The sequence below is a fragment of the Emydura macquarii genome, unplaced genomic scaffold (assembly GCF_026122565.2).
Source record: "Emydura macquarii macquarii isolate MOO-44397 ecotype Brisbane River unplaced genomic scaffold, CSIRO-AGI_Emac_v2 contig_2636, whole genome shotgun sequence".
Taxonomy (NCBI): Eukaryota; Metazoa; Chordata; order Testudines; family Chelidae; genus Emydura; species Emydura macquarii.
In genome coordinates this window covers 26657524-26678049 of record NW_027132773.1, presented here as the reverse complement: position 1 = coordinate 26678049, position 20526 = coordinate 26657524, and the positions used below count along the sequence as shown (strand labels likewise).

At 38.8% G+C, this 20526-nt stretch overlaps 1 protein-coding gene across 4 annotated transcripts in view; it reads right to left on the bottom strand.

The window, feature by feature from the left end:
* Nucleotides 1-517: 517 nt before the first annotated feature.
* Nucleotides 518-20526, bottom strand: part of PLXNB2 (plexin B2) — a 310572-nt gene continuing 290563 nt past the window's right edge. For all 4 annotated transcript variants that reach the window (XM_067564325.1, XM_067564327.1, XM_067564326.1 and 1 more), the window contains 8 exons: nt 20317-20401; nt 14918-15072; nt 13133-13293; nt 12320-12467; nt 11572-11636; nt 10363-10438; nt 5692-5766; nt 518-2411 (listed from right to left, as the gene is read on the bottom strand). In XM_067564325.1, the coding sequence (XP_067420426.1) occupies nt 2307-2411; nt 5692-5766; nt 10363-10438; nt 11572-11636; nt 12320-12467; nt 13133-13293; nt 14918-15072; nt 20317-20401 (870 nt within the window). In that variant the 3' untranslated portion in view covers nt 518-2306. The remainder of the gene's footprint in view (nt 2412-5691; nt 5767-10362; nt 10439-11571; nt 11637-12319; nt 12468-13132; nt 13294-14917; nt 15073-20316; nt 20402-20526) is intronic.

The following is a 20526-nucleotide window of genomic DNA, read 5'->3' as shown; positions in this document are numbered from 1 at the left end:
AAAGGATCTACTACTATACAGATCGGTATACTATATGGATCGACTACTATACAGTACTACTATACTAATTTAAATCCCACATGTAAGGGAGATCATGCAGCCTTGGTCATCACAATAGTCTACCATAGGTGAGTGATGGTCAAGTGCAGCAGAGCAGCTGCTTTCCATTGCCACATAATTGGAGGGTGAGGAAAGAGAACACCTTCAGATTCCTTGAGCAAAGCCAGCACTTGCCAATTTGTATAAACTGGCTCTAAGTGGTTTTCAAATTTACTTTCAACTCCCTAAAAGTTTGTGCATCTTGTGGGATTTTACTACGGAATGCTGCACTGCATCCTTTTTTCCCCAAGTGTGCTCATTTTCTGAGCAAATGGCCACCACCTGCAGAATGCATTGTACCCTTCGTTACAGACTACAGGGGATGCCACTGTAACATCACCCTTTAGAGGAAGATCTGCATTATTTTAAATTCCCCCAAATCCCAACCTTGAGTCAGTAAAGATCCTGGGACACTTGCTGGAAAAAAACCACATTGTATTTGATTTACAGTTAACAGGATTTACAAATAATGACAACAAACAGATTAGCAATGAAAATAGGATGGATGCCTGTGTTGACCAGGAAGTAGCAGGCACGGCGTCTTTGATGCAGCATTCTTATGTACCTCAGTCCTAAGAAATGTAAAACAACTTATGTCCCAGCCATGCTGAGTAATGCCTATACATGGATGGAAAATGTCTAGTTTAAAAGAAAAAAAAAAAAAACCAACAACCCAGGATTGGGATTGGAGAATGACACTGCGACGAGGACTTTGACTTTAGAAATTTAGGGGAAGGCCATTCACAAGGTTGTGGATGTTTTCAAAAAGGATGAAAATCAAACCAAGTTAAACTCACTGTAGGACAGTTAATGGGGAAGGGAGAGATGGCAGCAGAAACTGCAGTATCTTGCCAAGAATCAGCAGCGTTCAAGTGCTCAGCAGGCTAAAAAAGCAATAATGAAAGGGAATTAGTGCACATGGCAGCACTACATTAAAATGCTACTTTAACTGCCAAAAAACAGTGAGACAAGAATGAAACAAAATTCTCTGATGTGCAATATAGCAATTGAAGAAAACGTACCTAGCTTTTCAAATTGTATAGAACTTATTTATATTGTAAACACACTTTTTGACAAGTTCTTTTAATTTTCAATGCTATGGGCTGTGATGTGTATTCGATCAAACGCAGCATTCTAAGGCTTGATTGAGTGGTATTTAGCTATATGGATATATGATTTTGCTAAGATCATTACTAGTATTTTACATCACAAGTACCATAAAAAACAAGTGGTAGTTTCTCTAAGAGTCAAATAAAAAAAATCAGAACCGTTCTGGTACAAGATATTATACATAACAATCATGTTAAACGGCACACTCTTGGCAAGCAAGTAATTACAGGCATTCTGCTGGTCATGTTTTTCACAAAAAAGTCATTCAATAGCACATAAATATCTTTTTCTGATCTGCTTCTCTTTACAAAACCATTCATCAGATTCACAGAATTAATACAAGTAAGGCACATTAGCATACATCGTAAAACTCACAATAAAAATAAAAGGTTGTAAAGTTTTAAGGGCTAATTTGCTTTGCAGTGATTTCTGAATCAAATTGGAATTTATCATCAGAACCTTTCTCCAGGGGTGACATGACTATTTTATTCCCATCACAATCAACTGTCCTGGGCACGATACCAAGCATTACCACGGCCAGGAGTAGTTAATTTACTGATAAATAGTAGCGTATGGTACCAAAGCCCATTCCAAGATAGTAAAGAAAAATTATAGCAGACATGTCATTTACTATGTTCATTATGAGCGTAATATAGCCAGTGATTTCAGAGCTATTAGGAAATTAATTTCCAGTTATCAACATAAAAGGGGATATTGCATTTGTTTCTCCAAATATGCTACCGTTTTTCCAAGTACAAATATTGCTTAAAAATAAAGGATGCTATAGTATTGAATTTACTTGCATAATGATTCTAAAAATGCTGCTGTTTCAGATTGTACTACTTGATTAACTGAATTATGATTCTCCCCCCAAGGACTCTTTCCCCACCTCAGATGATTCATTTACACACAACACAGATTTTAATTAGAAGCATAATTTACAGTAAAAATTCTTTACATTACAGCTCTGCTATCAAAAACATGAAATATTTCATTTAAAGTTGTAATTATACATTAAAAAATAGAACACTATTTCCTTAACAGGAAGAATGAATTTAAACATCTTCAGATCAGATTTCTTTATTGTGGCTTTTTAATCAAAGGTCAGTCACTTTATTCTCTAATGCAGCTGCTATCTGCTGTAAACGGAAGGCAAGCTGCATTTTTTGTGCAGCTGGGTCCTCTTCAAGTGCATTTATGATCTGGAAGAAACAAAAACAAAATGTTCAATACGAGTCAGTCAGCTACAAGGCTGCTACATCAAGTATTTAGCACTACGTTGGATTTCAGAGTGCAGGCATGTACTAAATAATTTTCCTTCATTGTGCCACCCTGCTCTGCTCTTGCAGTGAAGATTCTCTGTCTCCAGCCCTTTGTCCATATAGGTTTTTATGTCTCCAATCACTGTGGTATCTGAGTGACTTTAGAAAATAAAATTCTTGTAGATTTTTAAAACACTACCTATAAACAATGAAGCATTTGTTTAATAATGATTATTTATTCCCATAACAACTTTTACCTCTGTTGCACCTTTCATCCAAGGCTTGAAAAGTCCTTTACAAATATTAATTAATGTCCTTCCCTGAGAGTCGTGCACTACACTCTAGCTATTCCTGACTGTGGGATGGCTCAGGATGGCCATAGACAGCTGGCATAGATTAGAGAAACTCCAAGGCTGCTCTGACTTAAAGAAAGGAACACCACAGAACTGGCCAGGAAGTCAGGGAGCTATTGGCAGCTCTTTTACAGATTTTTCTGGATATAGCTGAGAATCTTGTTCAATGTCTTGTAGTCCAAATAGCATAGGGATTGTCAATGGTATTACAGTATTCTAAGAGTGGCCTGTGATATGCAGAACACATGCCATGGAAAGACCCAAAGAGACTAAAATTATAGATGTTTGAGATGGAAAAGGCCAACTAGGTCATTTAATCTATTCCACCTTTTGTGACAGGACTGTTCTTAAAATACATTTCCGAGGGCTTCTAATGTCAATTTTAAAATCTCTCAGACGCCATTTCCATCACATTCTTTTGGAAGCTTCCGCACAATCTAATAGATTTCATCATTAGGAGGGGTAATGATACATAGTTAAAATGTTTCTTTTCAAAAAATTACCATGTGAGTGTAAGTTGTAAACAAACAAAAACAAAAAGGACTTTACTAATGTTTCAATACCAGTTTATTAGAAGTGCAAGAACTTTAAAAATCCAGCGTCCTTGTCACTATTCATGCTTTTTATTTTCATCTGGTCCTTCTTTCAGGTTAGATAATGAAAAAAATCTATGAAAACAGTATCACTCTTGTTAAATAGTTTCACTTTCAGGGTTTAGTGTTCCTTGCAATGTTTAAGTGCAAAAGACTGCAGCAGATTTGTCTAAAAACAATTGTTCTTTAAACATTTTGTTTTAATGTGGAAACATTTCTGAGCCTTAGATTTTATAAACACTTATTATAAAATTTAAATTCAGACTAATTTAAGTGGACATTGTCCCTTTAAATTAATCTCTTTCCATCTAGTTTTAGCTCCTTGTGTCCTGGCTAAATAATTCCTGAATCTCCTTGGTGAACACACATTTCATATAGTTACGGACAATTATAATGTAGCCACTTAGTCAATGTCACACACTGCACAGATCAACACTGTGCACTGCATACTGGAAATGGCATTTTCAGTGCTAAGGATAAGGGCAGCCACAAAATACTGAAATTTATGCAAATTAAATTTTTCATAGAAATTAAATTTGCTTCATTTTATGCAAACTTGCTGCAGGCAGGCTGTCAGCATGGCTCTCTGGTAGGATACCCAAGGTATCATCAAATGCTGCTTCTATGCAGTTCTACCCAAAAGGAAATTCTCAGATCTGCTGTTCTGCAGCAATTTTAACCGAGGAAAGTCAGTAACATCACTAAAAACACTTTGGGCCTAATCTTCAGCTGTAGCCCAGGAGTGGAGACTGTAATTCAGGAGTGGAGGTAAGGGGGCAAGAAACAAACGTGGCTTTAAGCGTCATTTGTACCTCTTAATCCTGGGCTTTCTGTATAACTGGCCAGCCCACTGGTGTAACTTCGAATGCTGCTCTAAATGACAATGGTTACTAGTGGCTGAGCATTGGCACAAGCTGAACTATCTTGTACTTGATCATACACCAAGTGCACCCCGGGGGCTAGCATAGAAACTGCTAAACTGGTTCTATACCAGTGAGGGATCCCTGTTTTCTGAATTAACTGTCCCATGTCTGGCTATGCCAATTTGAAAGCTGCTTTAGGCTGGTGGTGCTGTGTAAAGGAGCCACAGTGCAGCTGAGGATAAGGGCTGTTGCCTTTAATGCTAAGGGTTAGTAAAACCAAAAACTGCATTTTGGTGTGTGGCAAATGGACTAGAGAGATCATGTGTGCTGAGTTCCTTTCAGATTCAGCATCTGTTCTTATTGGCTTTGATTTAATTCCAAGAGCTTTCTAGAGACATTCATCCCCATGGAAACCCATGAATGAAAGTTTCTCTCTCCTTTTTTGTTCTCAGAATAAAACTTTAGAGACCCGTAGTCCATCTACATCCCAGCTTCATTTGTGTGTGTTTTTTCTCCTCTATAAGGCTTCTAGGATCCAAGACAAATTTTGGATAGAATCCATGAGCATGCTTTGGAATCAGCCCATAGTCAAGAGCTATTCTGCTCAAGTTTACCTTGGTCAGGCACTTTGTTTGCAATGACAAAACAGAGATTGTAGCATGCATGTAAGTTACAAGTAGAACTTAACTAATAATAAAAAGGCTCTCTTCCATCTTTACATGCAAAATAAGTTTAATGGGCCATTCCTAATCTAAAGTACTGGGGTTTGACACTCAGTATGGCTTCCACAATTGCTTTTTTTCCTGTTGGCACTGCGAGGGTGGAAGTAGGATGTGAAGAGCACTGAACGGTAAACGACACTGTTAAAATACAATAATGCATTTGTAACTATCTTTACAACTGGCCAAGCTATCACTAATATAGGGAAAAAAGTATGTGATAATCAAAGAGTTCATTTATAACAATGCACTTCTGACCACTGAAACTGCCATGTCATCAGTGCAATTGAAAAGAGAAGTTGTGGGTTCATTGTTTAGCACTGCCTTTACCTGCTTTTCTGAGGCTATGTCTACATGGCAATTAATAAATCTGCACCTGGCCCATGCCAGCTGACTCAGACTCGGATTAAGGGGCTGTTTAATTGTAGTGTAGACACTTGGGCTTGGGCTGGTGCCCGGGGCTCTAGGACCCTGTGAGGTGGGATGGTCCCAGAGCCAAATGTCTTCACCACGGTTTAAAAAGCCCCTTAGCCCAAGTCAGCTAGCTTGGGCCAGCCGTGAGTGTCTAATGGCAGTGTAGACATATACTGAGGGTTCTCAAATCAATTATTTGACTTACACTGATTTTTAGCCATTACAACTAGTCTCTCATAGCATATTAAATATTTATATTATTTAAATACGGAACTTACCTCATCGTAGTATTTGTTAGTATACTGGTAGAGCTGGTGTAGTGCCACAAGTGTATTTAAAGAATCTGTGTGTGCCTATTAATTTAAAAGAAAAAAAATGTCAAACTAGGTTCTTGGCTATTTAACAATCATAACCAAACACATCCATAAATACTAGGTACAGTATAATCCTTTTTCCAGACTCAAGCTTTGGGTCTTAAAGCTTTAGAAGGAGACTGGATGGGTTGGAAGAGGGAGGGAGGATTAGAAATCTTGTTTGATGATTTTCAGCACTCCAATGTCGAGATTTTCTTGCTGCAGCCTTTCCAGCCAGCACATAACTCTCCCAAACATAGGAGATGGAAAAATATTTTGAGTTACAGTATTAGTCAAACAGATTTAGGCTCAGACACATCTGCTAACTATCTGGGCACACACTGTTAAAACAGTTAAAATCTATATAGAGCTTAAGGTACTTTAGGTTGATTTTGTCAGTGACATGCATTTGAAATCCTTTTATTTTAAGTTTTTTAACTGTTTGAAACAATTCACACTAAGCTATAGCAAAGATGAACTTCATCAAGATTTGGAGCACTTAAAAGAATCATTCAAATCATAAAGGCAGAAGGAGAGCTTCTAAATCATCATTAAGGCTAAGATTTTTTTTTTTTTTTAATTAAAAGTCATGGCCATGGCAATAAACAATAAATCACGGAAGCCTGAAACCCAGCTGGTTTTGGGGGGAGAGGAGGGGACCTGACAGCCCGGAGTCCCGCCAGCCAGGGACGGAGTCACGGAGGTCACCTAAAATCATGGAATCCGTGAACTCCATGATGGACTTGTAGCCTTAATCATCATATAGAAAGAATTTTACACTAGGTCTTTCTTAAAAATATAGCACCTTTAACCTCCTCTAAAGAACAGGTCACAATAACTGAAACAATCTCTTTCTCATCTAACACGTTAGGTTTGATTCTCCATTGCCTTTATACCCCAGTATAGTCATATACCCCTGTGCAAAGGATATGCAGAGGAATACTGCTACCAGTGTAAATGACTACCCCAGGTTCAAGGAAGTACCAGTTCTTTTTTGGATTTAATATTAGTGTCCCTTATTAATTACTTCTAGGGTTAGTCAAAACTTTTTAATTTTGCTGTCATTCCAATTTGGAACAAAACAAAAAATTCAACATTTCCCAAAGAACAAAAATTCTGCAAAATTTTTGTTTTGGGCCTGTCTAAATAATTCATTCCAGTTTCAACTTTCTTAGGTTACATCTCATATAAAAATAAATTTGAAAACAAAAACAAAGACAATCAAAACTTTTCTTCATTTTTTTCATAAACAAAATTTGGTGAAAATCAACACATTCTTGCAGAAAGCTGATTTTGATGATACACAATTTTTTTTTGATGGAAAAATGCTTCATCAGAAAATTTTTTAACCAGCTTTAATGATTTCTTAAGGTTATCTACATTTAAAGTTCCTTTAACATTTCTTTGGGAAGTAGATGTTTTGATTAGCTAGAAATGCTAAGGTTATTAAGCTCAGAAACCAGAGCTATGCAGTGATTTTAGGTGGTGCATCTTATCAACTCTTTTGCGTGAACTGAGAGTCATAGACGCAGATCCCATAGAACCCTAGAATCATAGGGACCTCGAGAGGTTATCTAGTCCAGTCCCCTGCACTTACGGCAGGACTAAACCATTTCTGACAGGTTTTTGTCTAATCTGCTCTTAAAAATCTCCAAAGATGGAGATTTCACCACCTCCTTAGGCAATTTATTCCAGTGCTTAACTACCCACAGAGTTAGGAAGTTTTTTCTAATGTCCAACCTAATTTGCCCTTGCTATCCTCAGAGGTTAAGGGGAACAATTTCTCTGCCTGCTCCTTGTAACAACCTTTTATGTACTTAAAACTGGTATGTCCCTTCTCAGTCTTCTCTTCCCCAGACTAAACAAACCCAATTTTTTCCATCTTCTCTCATAGGTCATGTTTTCTAGATCTTTCATCATTTTTGTTGCTCTTCTCTGGACTTTCTCCAATTTGTCCACATCTTTCCTGAAATGTGGCGCCCAGAACTGGACACAATATTGAAGTCGAGGCCTAATCAGTGCAGAGTAAAGCAGAATTACTTCTCGTGTCTTGCTTACAACAAGCCTGCTAATACATCCCAAAACGATGTTTGCTTTTTTTTTTTTGGCAAGCATTACACTGTTGATTCGTATTTAATTTGTGATCCACTATGACCCCCAGATCATTTTCCGCAGTACTCCTGCCTAAACAGTCATTTCCCATTTTCTGTGAGTGCAACTGATTATTCCTTCCTAAATTGTGTACTTTGCATTTGTCCTTATTGAATTTTATCCTTATTGAACTTCAGACCATTTCTCCAGATTGTCCTGATCATTTTGAATTTTATTCTATCCTCCAAAATACTTGCAGCCCCTCCCAGCTTGGTATCATCTGCAAACTTTATAAATGTACTCTCTTTATAAATGTACTCTCTAAGCAGTGGACTTAATGTACCTTGACTTTAGCAAAGCTTTTGATACAGTCTCGCACAGTGTTCTTATCAGCAAGTTAAAGTAGTATGGGTTGGATGAGTGGACTATAAAATGGATAGAGAACTGGCTAGATCATCGGGCTCAACGGGTAGTAATCAATGGCTCCATGTCTAGCTGGCAGCCGGTCACAAGCGGAGTGCCCCAGGGGTCGGTTTTGTTCAACATCTTCATTAATGATCTGGAGGATGGGGTAGATTGCACCCTCAGCAAGTTTGCAGATGACACTAAGCTAGGGGGAGTGGTAGATACCCTGGAAGGTAGGGATAGGATACAGAGGGACCTAAACAAGCTGGAGGATTGAGCCAAAGGAAATCTGATGAGGTTCAACAAGGACTAGTGCAGAGTCCTTCACTTAGGATGGAAGAATCCCATGCACAGCTATAGACTGGGGACCAACGAGCTAGGCAGCAGTTCTGCAGAAGAGGACCTGGGGGTTACAGTGGAAAAGAAGCTGGATATGAGTCAGCAGTGTGCCCTGGTTGCCAAGAAGGCTAATAGCATATTGAGCTGCATTAGTACGAGCATTGCTAGGAGATCGAGGGAAGTGATTATTCCCCTCTATTCAGCATTGGTGAGGCCGCATTTGGAGTATTGTATCCAGTTTTGGGCCCCCCCCCACTACAAAAAGGACATGGAGAAGTTGGAGAGTCCAGCGGAGGGCAACAAAAATGATTAGGGAGCTGGAGCACAAGACTTATGAGGAGAGGCTGAGGGAACTAGGCTTGTTTAGTCTTTCAAAAGAGAAGAATGAAGGGAGATTTGATAGCAGGGGATTAAACTACCTGAAAATGGGTTCCAGGGAGGATGGAGCTAGGCTGTTCTCAATGATAGTAGATGACAGAACAAGGAGCAATGGTCTCAAGTTGCAGTGGGGGAGGTCTAGGTTGGACATTAGGAAAAAGCTTTTCACTAGGAAGGTGGTGAAGCATTGGAATGAGTTATGTAGGGAGGCTGTGGAATCTCCATCTTTGGAGGTTTTTAAGCTGAGGCTTGACAAAGCCCTGGCTGGGATGATTTAGCTGAGGTTAGTCCTGCTTTGAGCAGGGGGTTGGACTAGATGACCTCCTGAGGTCCCTTCCAACTCTAATATTCTATGATTCTATGATCATCTAAATCATTGATGAAGATATTGAACAGAATTGGACCCAGAATTGCTATGCCCTTCCAGATTGACTATGAATCACTTATAACTACTCTCTGGGAACAGTTTTCAAAACAGTTATGCATCCACTATGAAGGAGAAAGAGGCAGAACAAGACTCAGAAGCTTTAAAAATGTAAGAAACATGTATACTTTCAATTCTAGGTCCTTTGTGAAATGAAATAAACTTAAGTTACAAAAATTACCATAACAACTTCATAACAATAGCTCTCAATTAGAACAAGACTTTGTTCAGGCTAAACAAAATATTTTCTGGCTGGGTAGGCCTCTAGAAGGCTTCCAAGCCAAAGATAAAGCAGGGTTCTGTCTAAGCTAGGCCTCCAAGACTTGAGCAGGCTTGATAACACCTTAAACCCTAATGTAGTAGTCTGGTCAATCAGTCAATCCCTACACTGGACTCTTAAAAAAGAGTTTCCCAACTGGTGGTAAATACTGCAGAACAGCTTGCCAAGTCAGCCTATTAGCAATGGCTACTCCAGTTTACCAATGCAGCATAAATTAGTAACACAAGCCTCTCTTACCTTGGAAACCCCTACATATATATAAAAATGTCAGTTCATTTCTGGGATCTTTCAATTTTGCTGTGGCATTGCATCATGAACTCACAATCATTGTGTTAGCCATCAATATCTCTAATACTACAAACAAAACCAATCCCTAGGAAATGCAGAGTGAAAAACCATTCAACAGCAAGGAAGGTTTCCCACAATAAGCATGGAAAAATCAAACACTCCTCTGTGTCAGAAAAATGCATTGGAGACAGTTACCATTCTTGATATTGTTAAAATATTCTTATAAATCAACATTTCAAAAGCCACATAAAGCACAATATTTTACATCTAAACAAGAGTGTTTCAGAGAGGTGTGGAACTATTCACCAGAAGTTAATGCACACGGCAAACCCATGAGAGAAGACAATGAAAACTAGCATTTTCAGGACAAGAATACTTGTTTCACACTTACCCTGGAAATCTCTGCTAAATGGGTATTCATGTCCTGGTCGCTCACTTGCACCATCTGACGAATACCTTTGTAGTAACTGCAACAAATTAAAACAAAGTTTCAATCGGGCACAATGGGAGAGCGGATGGAAGTGGGGGATCGAGGCCCACACTTTGGACCCTGACTGGAGCTGGAAATTTGGCCTGGTCACTCCCTCCATCATGACGGAGGGGCGGCCAGACCAAATTCGAGAGGTGCTGCAATTCTGTGCACTTGCTTGGCCCCATCTTTGCAGTTCTTCCAGTTTCTCTGGTCACTAGGAACCCCCAGACCCCAGAGCGAAGTGGAACAGGGGGTGGGTGGGACTGGATCTAGGCTTTTGGTGTTTGCTGGGAGGGTGAAGTGAAAGACCCAGAAGGGAGATGGGGTCTGGAGCTCCCAGACCTTTCTTGCACTGGTGGGGATGGTGCTCTTCAGCCTGATTTCCTCCCTAGGGAAGAGTTCAGGACTGAGTGTAAGGTGGGGAAACCACCGGTCCGGTGGGGGGGCTGGGAGTAGGGAAGAGAGCTTGGGTGCAGGGCAGAGGAGGGAGAGCTCTGGGTCCCCCCTTAGGAAGATTCTGTTTGCTCCCCGGCTTTCAATTAACATGGACTGCTCTTGCAATTATTTTAAACATGTTTCCAAATAATAATATAGGAGTTGCTCTACACAACAGACCAATGGTTCATTTACTATCTGTCACCCCTTGTCATTTGTGCCTACCGTATCAGAGGAAGGTGCACATGACAGAACACATTGCACCCTACTGTGCAATGCCCTGCCACAGGGAGAAATTTCTGGTAGCTGATAGTAATCTTATGCCTTGAAACTTTTGAAGACCTAGGCTCAAAGATCTTTACAATGACTAATGCAACTGCTAATGTTACACCCTTTTCTCTCTCTCTCGTTAAGGTAATTTAAAGTTTAAGTATTGCCAATAACTTATGAACACATACAGAATGTCACAATCATGTTTCCTTTCAACATTTACCAGATAGCATAGCAGGACAAATGCCATGATTCTAACTTTTTCAAGGGTATTTTATTTATCTATTTTTAGTATTTGACATTTAGGCCTTTCCTCCCCAACATTAATATTTTCCATGGTTAATACTGCTGCTATGCTTATACGCAGAAGCTTAAACCAAGGTGACCAAGAATAAACCCAAAAAAACTTCTCTATATACTTACTCTTCCACCATTTTCTTATAGTTAGAGATCTCTTTTGCGTAAAGTAATTTGTTACTTGGAGAATCCTGGAAAATATGTAATAGGCAGATTTTCATAGAATCATAGAATATTAGAGTTGGAAGGGACCTCAGGAGGTCATCTAGTCCAACCCCCTGCTCAAGACCCTTTCTAGAAGACCCTATCCTCCAGGTTTAGTGTTAATGTATGTAATACAACATAATATACCATATACAAGGCTTGTACATAATACGATAGAATATACCATAGACAAGGCTCATCCCTTTATACACTTACAAGTTCATGCACTTTTAAACTTTTTTTTTGGATATTATTCATACTTAGACCACTTTCCCTCAGCCCATGGATGGGAATATTTACATCATGAAGAGAATTAAGTTTTTCATAAGACATTAACAACTCAGTTTTAAAAATATATCTATACAACTGATACAAAATCTTCCTGAATTACGGGAGACCTGAAAAAACTGGTTCCTAAATTAGATTTCTCTAAAACTTTGGGGAACACCACCATGATCTCATGCACTTTATAAATGTCATTGGGCAAGGTAAGCTACAAATTTTTACTTAATCTGTTAAATGGCCAGATACTAACTGAGTTATAAACTTAAGGGGAGAAAAAAAAAGATCTACCCAGCATCTTCTCTGAATATGCACATTGTCTGTGAAGATGCACTTCATGTCTTGTCAAGCATGAACATAGCCATGGTGTGGAATGTAAATTACTTACTCTGCTTAATTTGTGCTCTGTTCTTGTGCAGGCATCCATGAAAGTCTGTGCAATGACTGACAAGGAAGCATCCACTACTTCATGAACGTGAACATCAAAGATAAAATGGGGATTTTTCAATATGTTTACCCAGAATCTAAGTGGCAAGCTGTGAAACAAGCGAAGAGATAAACACACGCTCTTACACAATGAAGATAATGTAGGAAACAGAGTTCAGAAAACTAAAATGCATACTTTGTATTTGATCTTCTAAGTACATTTTAGCTTGCTTATGCATGCAAACTCTTATAGGAACAATTACTTATTGTCTAGTTTCCATGCTCAAAAACAAAAGCATATATGTTTCTTACTTTTATAGAAAGAGAGGAGGAGAATGATTACACTTTCCAGAACTCCTCAACATGGTGTGAAAACATAAGTATAATTAGAGAATATATGTGTTACTTTTATACCCTTTAATTATCTGGTTAAAGTTTAGAATTTTAATAGTTTAGCACAGGTCACTTTGCCTTTCATTGCTGGCAACTGGGAGCACCATAGGAAATCTCCAGCTTTGGGTGCACGAGGGAAAGATAACAGATAAAAGATAAGAAAATAGAAGTTTTGCAGACAGCTACACTTATAGTAGCTTCAGCTCTATTTTTGCATATGGGTAACCCCTTTGATCAGTGTAAACACACTGTTTCAATTAAAGTGATTCTCAGAATTACAAATTTATTTCCTTTCCACTTTGATCTGTATTTAGAGTACCTGCATTTAGTGATTACAGTGCTGTTACTCTTAAGTCTAGTTACTATTTTGTTTGAGCCTTACCTATTTGTTTTCCAGATGTGAATGGTATCTTCATCCTTGAGCTCATGTTTTTCTGCTTGCTCATCAAGAAAGTCAAAGAAGTATTTCACAGCTGGTGGCACGACATGATTTGAGTTGAGTACACTGTGAAAAAAGTTATCTACAAATTGCTGAAGTGTACCCTGAAAGGGAATTTAAAAAAAGAAAAAAGTGACATTAAAATTCAGCCTGCAGTACAAATGTTGTGTTATCCTAGATTTTCTCTCCCCTTTACATTAACACTTTGTGTTCTGATCATAATCATTAAAGGCCTTGGACCAGAATACCCAGGACACATGATGACAAAGGCAGATTTCTCCTACAACACATTGTCCTTGCAAGCAGTTAAAATAGTAAGGGAGTTCAGAAAAATGATCATATGGTCTGTTTTAAAAGGGGTATGATTTCATAACTATTGCTGGGGAACACAGAAGTGTATACTCTGGACTTGGCAGATAAATGAAGGGAGGAACTAGTTGCTAAGCATAGTAATGTGTGAGTATATTTGCAGTGTAAGTTTCCTATACATATACAGTCATATACATATACAATCATCTGACAAATCCTTTGGTGACAGCTGCTTTGCACATCATCTTTATGACACAGCGAGAACTATGGTAGGTTACAGCTGTAATCTTACAACTCCAGAATACCTTATATTAGTAAAAGCATTTTAGAAACCAGCGTAAATCTACACATCAACCCAATAAAAAGAGCAAAGTAACAAAGCAATTTTTTAATCATATATGTCAGATAGGGAAGACAGGCATCTGGGAGCGGCGGGAGGGGAGAGGGGATTGATAATGGGTTAGAGATAAGAATAAGAGTCTGTCACACAGGTCATGAATTCTATGACTTTTCGGGAATGATGACTTCTGAGGTAGGGCTGAAGCAGCTGTCAGTCCGGGGCGGGTGGCCAGCCCCAGGCTGCAGGAGCAGTGGTCCCGCTGGAAAGCTGGGTTGCATCAGCACCACTGGAGCAGCAGGGCTGGAGCACCTAAAGCCCCCAGCAGTGCTCTGACTCTTTGTGTCTCCCCCCTGAGTATTTTTAGGAAAAGTAAGGACAGGTTGCGGGCTTCTGTGAATTTTTGTTCATTGCCTGCCATGCGACACTGATTCTTATTAAAAGTACCCATGATAGAATCTTAAACTGAGTTATAGATTACCCCCAGCTGCCTTTTCCTCCCTCCCTCCCTTTTTTCCCCCTTATGAATGGACCACTTCACCTTGAATAGCTAACTACTTATGCTAAACAAGCAGTTCCACCGTGTAGTCAGCTGTGACACTTTAAGGTCTGATCTACATGACAGACTGACACTGGTATAACTTGATTGCTATCGGGTGTGAAAAATCCACACCTCTGAGCGACAGTTGTACCAACCTAACCCCCAGTGTAGACAGTGCTATGTCGATGGAAGAATTTTTCCATCACCATAGCTACAACCTCTCAGAAAGGTGGATTAACTATGCTGATGAGAAAGCTCCCTTCTGTCAGTGTAGAGCATCTTCATTAAAATGCTGCAGCTGTACTGATGAAGCATTTTAAGTGTAGACCTGACCTCAGAATACGTTTCCCAGACCTGAAGAAGAGCTCTGTGTAAGCTCAAAATCTTGTCTCTCTTTCGCCAACAGAATTTGGTCCAATAAAAGATATTACCTCACCCACCTTGTCTCTTTAATAACTAATAACTCAGAATTTGAACCTCACAAAACAAGCTAACTAGCTTCCCTAAAAGAAATGCCTAATAATTTAATAGTGAAGCCTACCTTCACAGAGAGAAGCCTTGTCAGGTAGATTTCTGTAATAGCTTTGGTTCTTTCTTTTTCTTTCATACTCCCTCTTTTTGATTTACCTTCATCAACTTCATCTACTGGCCGAACTAGATGCCAGACCTTATTTTCATCTTCCAAAAGTGCATGCCCTAGAAACAGCAATTGTGATAAAAAATGTTAAAAAAAATAGCATATGTACATAGTAAGAAACTGAGCTCATTTATCCCACAGATACCTTGTCTTCTTCCGCGTGTGCAATATTGTTAACTCACCTTCCTTCCCATTCAGGGGATTTAGATGACTTCACTCCCACCTAACACACACAGTATTCCATATCAACCAAATCAAAGTGCTAAGTCTTCTATTTTACATGAAGTAAAAGAAGTGAACTGAAAGTTGCGAGGCACATGACCAGCCTTTATCCTCAAGAGAGAAGAATGAAGGATTACTCTACTCTGGTGTGTGTATGGGTGTGGGTGTGTGGAGGGGAAGGGACCACAAGGAAAAAGGAATTCAAGTTCAGTCATCTTTGCAAATACAGTATGGAAATCCACATACTGAAATACTGGAAATGTATCTAAGTTTAGTTCAAATCAGTACACAGCAGAATAAGTCTACTCTTTGTATTTAAAGCTGAGATTCTATGCAAACACACACAAAAATTTATGTGTCTGAGAATTTCTTGTTATATAAGTCAAATTGACATAGTGCAATTATTTAAATGTGCAAATTCCCTCTTAAAAAAAGAGAACTAACTCAGCGTAAAAATTTTATTAATGCACCATTATGTCTGAGTATTTAAATGCATAAATGTGATTCAAAATTATCCTTCCCAAAGCAGCTGTAAATCAGTTACATTGCACACATATATTTATATTAAGGAATAAAACTTAACAGTAATGCAAAATAATATGTGCAATGGGACTGAATTACAGGTTTTGTGGGAAGCATAACTTTGAATTTTTTAAGATTAGTAGTTTTAAATGCTCAGTTATGCATATAGGCCTGATTAACCACTGCATTACTCCAACCTTCCACTGATTTCAGAACATATGCACACTATTACTTTAACGGAACCTTAAGGATTCACTGTGGAAAAGAATTAGGAAATGCAAAATTAAGTTTCCTAACAGCTATTCTAACTCTGCAGTTTATGGCATGTTTTATATAACAAATAGAAATATAGCATAAGCAGAAAGAGAGAGTGTTCCATATGTGCAATCTGGCTAAGTTAATGCTGCTATTGGAACCTGAATGTATATATCCTTGTGTGTGATATTAGTTATACAATCAATGTTCCTTTACAATCATTTTTGCCATTTAATTTTTTCCCCATACTTAGTATTTAAGTAGTTTTAATTTTACTTTTAAATTCACATCACTGAGGTAAATGGGGTGACAAAGTATTCATTCCCACCTGGGGATTCATTCATTCCCACCTGGAGACAGCTTTTTCCCCCCTATCATTTTATGTTGCAGCAGCTGTGATTTCACAATGAAATGAGATAGGAATTTCATTATTTTCTAAATCTTAGAATTTGCAGAATATCAGAGAATTCAGCAAAAATTACTAGTGGGCCTCTAGGTTGTGATTTTTTTCAGTGCCTGTTATTTACTTCTGTAAATAGATGATAAAAGGCAGCTAAAATGAAAACTATTTTTCTACCTAAACCAGATGCCTGGGTTAATGCACATACTTCTCTATTTCCTCCCTATGTCCTCCTAACAGTACAGGGCCAAACTGAGCTTCAGCGTAAGCATGTACAACCTAACTGAGTTCACTGGGGTTACCTCCACTTACACTAGGACCGAATTTGACACATTTTCATTTAATGACATTATAATTGGTTGCTGGTGAAATAATTACTATTTCATGGAAAATTAGAGCTTCACAGAAATTAACAGTATAAGCAGATGAACTGTTAAGATACAAAGTTCCCACTTCATTGCTGAGGACAACTGCATGAAAGATGATGAGAAATTCAGAATATGGAGCAACAAAATACATTAAGATGGTTTGTAAATGGAGGATGTTTCATGAGATAGCAGTCGCTTTTTAAGTTCTCACCAATAATAAACTAACTAACTAAAGAAAAAATTATAACAAGAGGCTAATACTCCTTGCCTTCGCAAATAAGGTGGTCAAAAACGTCTCAAGATGTCAATAGCAACTCTTTTACAAAATTGAGGCTCCAAGCTTTACTCTAAAAACCCTTCTTTCCCCTCTGAAATTACTCCCTTTCCCTGTATAAAATAAAATTTCAGGATGACTAAGTACTCATGAGCATGAGGGAGCAATTACACTAGACTCACAGACTCTAAGGTCAGAAGGGACCATCGTGATCATCTAGTCTGACCCCCTGCACATTGCAGGCAACAGAACCTCACCCACCACTCCTGTAATAGAGCCCTAACCTCCACATTAGCATGAGCCAGACACAGTAGATGCAAGAGCTGTACAAGCTGCCCTGTAAAGATTGACTGTAAATAACTCTGCCCTGCAACTCTCCTGCTACTCCACATCAGAGTATGTCATGAACAGAGAGAGACAGTTTTGCCTAATTACCTAGTTCTGTCCTGTGCAGAAATAGAGCCTAGTATACCATCAAACTCATTCTCATTTTTGTGCCAAGATAGGAATTGCAATCCTATCTCCCCAGGTGAAAGACTTCTGCACTTAATTTACCCACAACAACCCAGCCCCCTCGTATTTCTCCTTATTACAGGCCAGGAAACAGAAAGGAATCAATGTCAGGTTTCAGAACATTTGGACACGAATTTATATTTTTATTTTGACAAAACCTATTTCTTTGGCAGAGAGTGGATGGCTTCAATCACAATGACTTCCAATGCAAAATGTAAGTTAATGTGAAACTCTGGTTAAAAAGAAAACCAGTCCTTTTCAAATAGGAAGGGGTAGGGTGTTTTATGTATTCAGGACGTGTAACTCCTTGACTAAGAGTGAGAGTGATCCCTCTGATCTCTTCCTCTCCTTTTTATGCAACACAGCATCTCACAATTCATTGTCAACGTGGGCTGTAGCTTTGTCCTGGCTTTGTTACATTTTTATGGCTTTCCAAACAAACAAGTTGGCATGTGGTATTTCCAGAAGACTTGAGCATTAATGAAAATGCACTAGTGAGGTATGAAATATCACCTTCCCAGTTTCTGCTGTAAGCTATTTCTTGTGTAGGAGAGGGCATGGGGTGCCTCCACTCTGGTACTTCACCATTTGAAACTTCATTAGTAGCTTCTTCTTCACATGACTGAGCTCTCCACAAAGACACGAGCAGGAGAAGTCTGTTTTCCTCTACCAATTAGAGTGACGTGTATGATTAAGTAATTAATCTTGGAATATGGGCCATTTATTTCAATAAGCTTCTTCCTCCACAACACCTCTGGATGTAAAGGCATAGCCATAAAGAAAAGGGTGCAGACTGGGATGTTCCTCTGCCTATGGTTTGGGAAATTAACACATCACACTTCTTTCTTTTGCCAACACAAACTGTAAGTTGGGGAAGGCAGATCCAAAAAGGCTTAACATCTACTCCTCCATATTTAAGAATTAAAAATAAATACCATATTATACTTCATCCTCTTGGAAGAGCCTTGTAGGAACCCTAAAAAACATTTGAATGAGAGTCCCAGAAGGAAGACAGTAAAATCTAATTGCATGTAGCTCTTCCTGGACTGCTCTTCTGGCCAGCCCTCAACATGAATAAAATAGCAGCTTGTCACACTTTTAATAAATAGCAATGTACTTCAAAGCTACCAGCTGATAGCCATTAGCGATCCCCTGGAAAGATGCACATATTTCCATTCCATTATACTTAATAGCTTTCAAGTGTTGTGTGGTCAAACTAAGATCAGCAGATCTGTTAAACAGATTAAAAAACTATTCAATGAAATACAGGGTTTAGCATTCAGTGACAGTCACAGAAGCACTTCACATCAGTTCAAAACATGAAGGAAGAATGTTCCTGGCAATTACTACCACACAAATCTAACTTTTACGCCTCATGAAATAATGGAAGAGGAGGAAAAAAGACACTGAATATTCAAAGTATAATAGACCCTGCACAACAAAAAGCATATGTTTACAAAGGGTCCATGTTGCCAAACAAACTTCAGTGAGTTTCTGGGTGGAGAGGGAAGGGAACTAAAATGATAAAGTACGTGGAAGAAAGGGAACACAACTGATGTAACACACTGAACTTTAGCAAGACATTTGATGCGGTCTTGTAAAGTCTTAAGTGAAAATTCAGATCAAACTGGCTTGGATAGGAATACTGTCATGTGGAATGAAAACTCTCTTTTAAAGCTGTAATAAAGGGCCATACGCTGACTTGAGGGAGGTGGGTAGAAGTATTAGTACTAGCTTTATGTAACATCTGCATTAGTGATCTGGAAGAAAGAATAAAGAACAAAGTAGTGAAATTCCTAAACTACATGAAAGGAGGTGAAGTTGCAAACTCCAGTGAAAAGAACGGAATAATAAAATAGGACCTAAAGAAAGTGGGCAGAAAAGAGCAAAGTGAAACTCAACTTTGAAAAAGTTAACATATCTGGTGAAAAGTTATCTGACATCCACTCACTGGGAGGAAGAAACCAGGCAGTAGTAATTTTGAGAAGAACCCAAGATAACAGTGGAAAGTGACCTACACGAGTTTGCCAAGCAATATGGATGTGAAAAAAGGCTGGTGTAATTTTGGGTTGCACGAACAAATTATCATGTCACGGAGCAAGGAAGTAAACAATCCCTTCCTGTACGTCTCTAGCGCAGCATGACCTGGAACCTCACATTAAATTCTGTGCAATGCATTCCAAGGAAGTTATGGACAATTTGGATTGTGTTCAGAGAACAGCAACAGGCTATAATCAAGGGACTGAAATGATTGACTCCTGAGGAAAGATTCAATGTAAGTAGTTTGACTAAGTGAAAATAAAGGGGGGATGGTGGTGCTGGTAGTGGGAAACATGGAAAGAGTCTAATAGTTTGCGAATACCTGAAGGTTGTAAACACCCAGGATGAAGGGGGAATAAAGTACTTGGGGAGTACACAATGGAAGGCCGCATGCAGGGTATAACTAGGAATAATGTGATTAAAAGAAAGACAATTTAGGCAAAACACCAGAAGTTTCCTGAGAGTGAACTTTGGTAAGCTGGGGAACAGTCTCGTAAGGACAGCAGTGAAAGCCGCATTACCTGAGGCTTTTAAAACTATAGTGCACAAGATGTACAGAAGAGGAGGACCCTGAATTAGCATGACATTACCAGCTAGGAAGTCTCTAGTGTCATCCCTGTCAAACAAGATTAGGCAAAAACATCATGGTCTATTTGTGCATTTTTTCTTGTACTCCCTTGGGGACGTAAAGATGCCCCATTGTACTTACTTTCCCCTGGGACATCTTGCTGATTATCCTCTGGCTGCTGGGAAATTCCCATTTTTGACAAGATAAGTGTGGCACCATCTCGGACCTTCAGGAACACGAACAAGAAAATTATTCCATGTAACATTACTGAGATAAGCAGGCTTGAACCTCACTGTGGTGGAGTCTTTCCCCACCTAAGCAGGCTTTTTATGATACCCACCAATTTTTTTA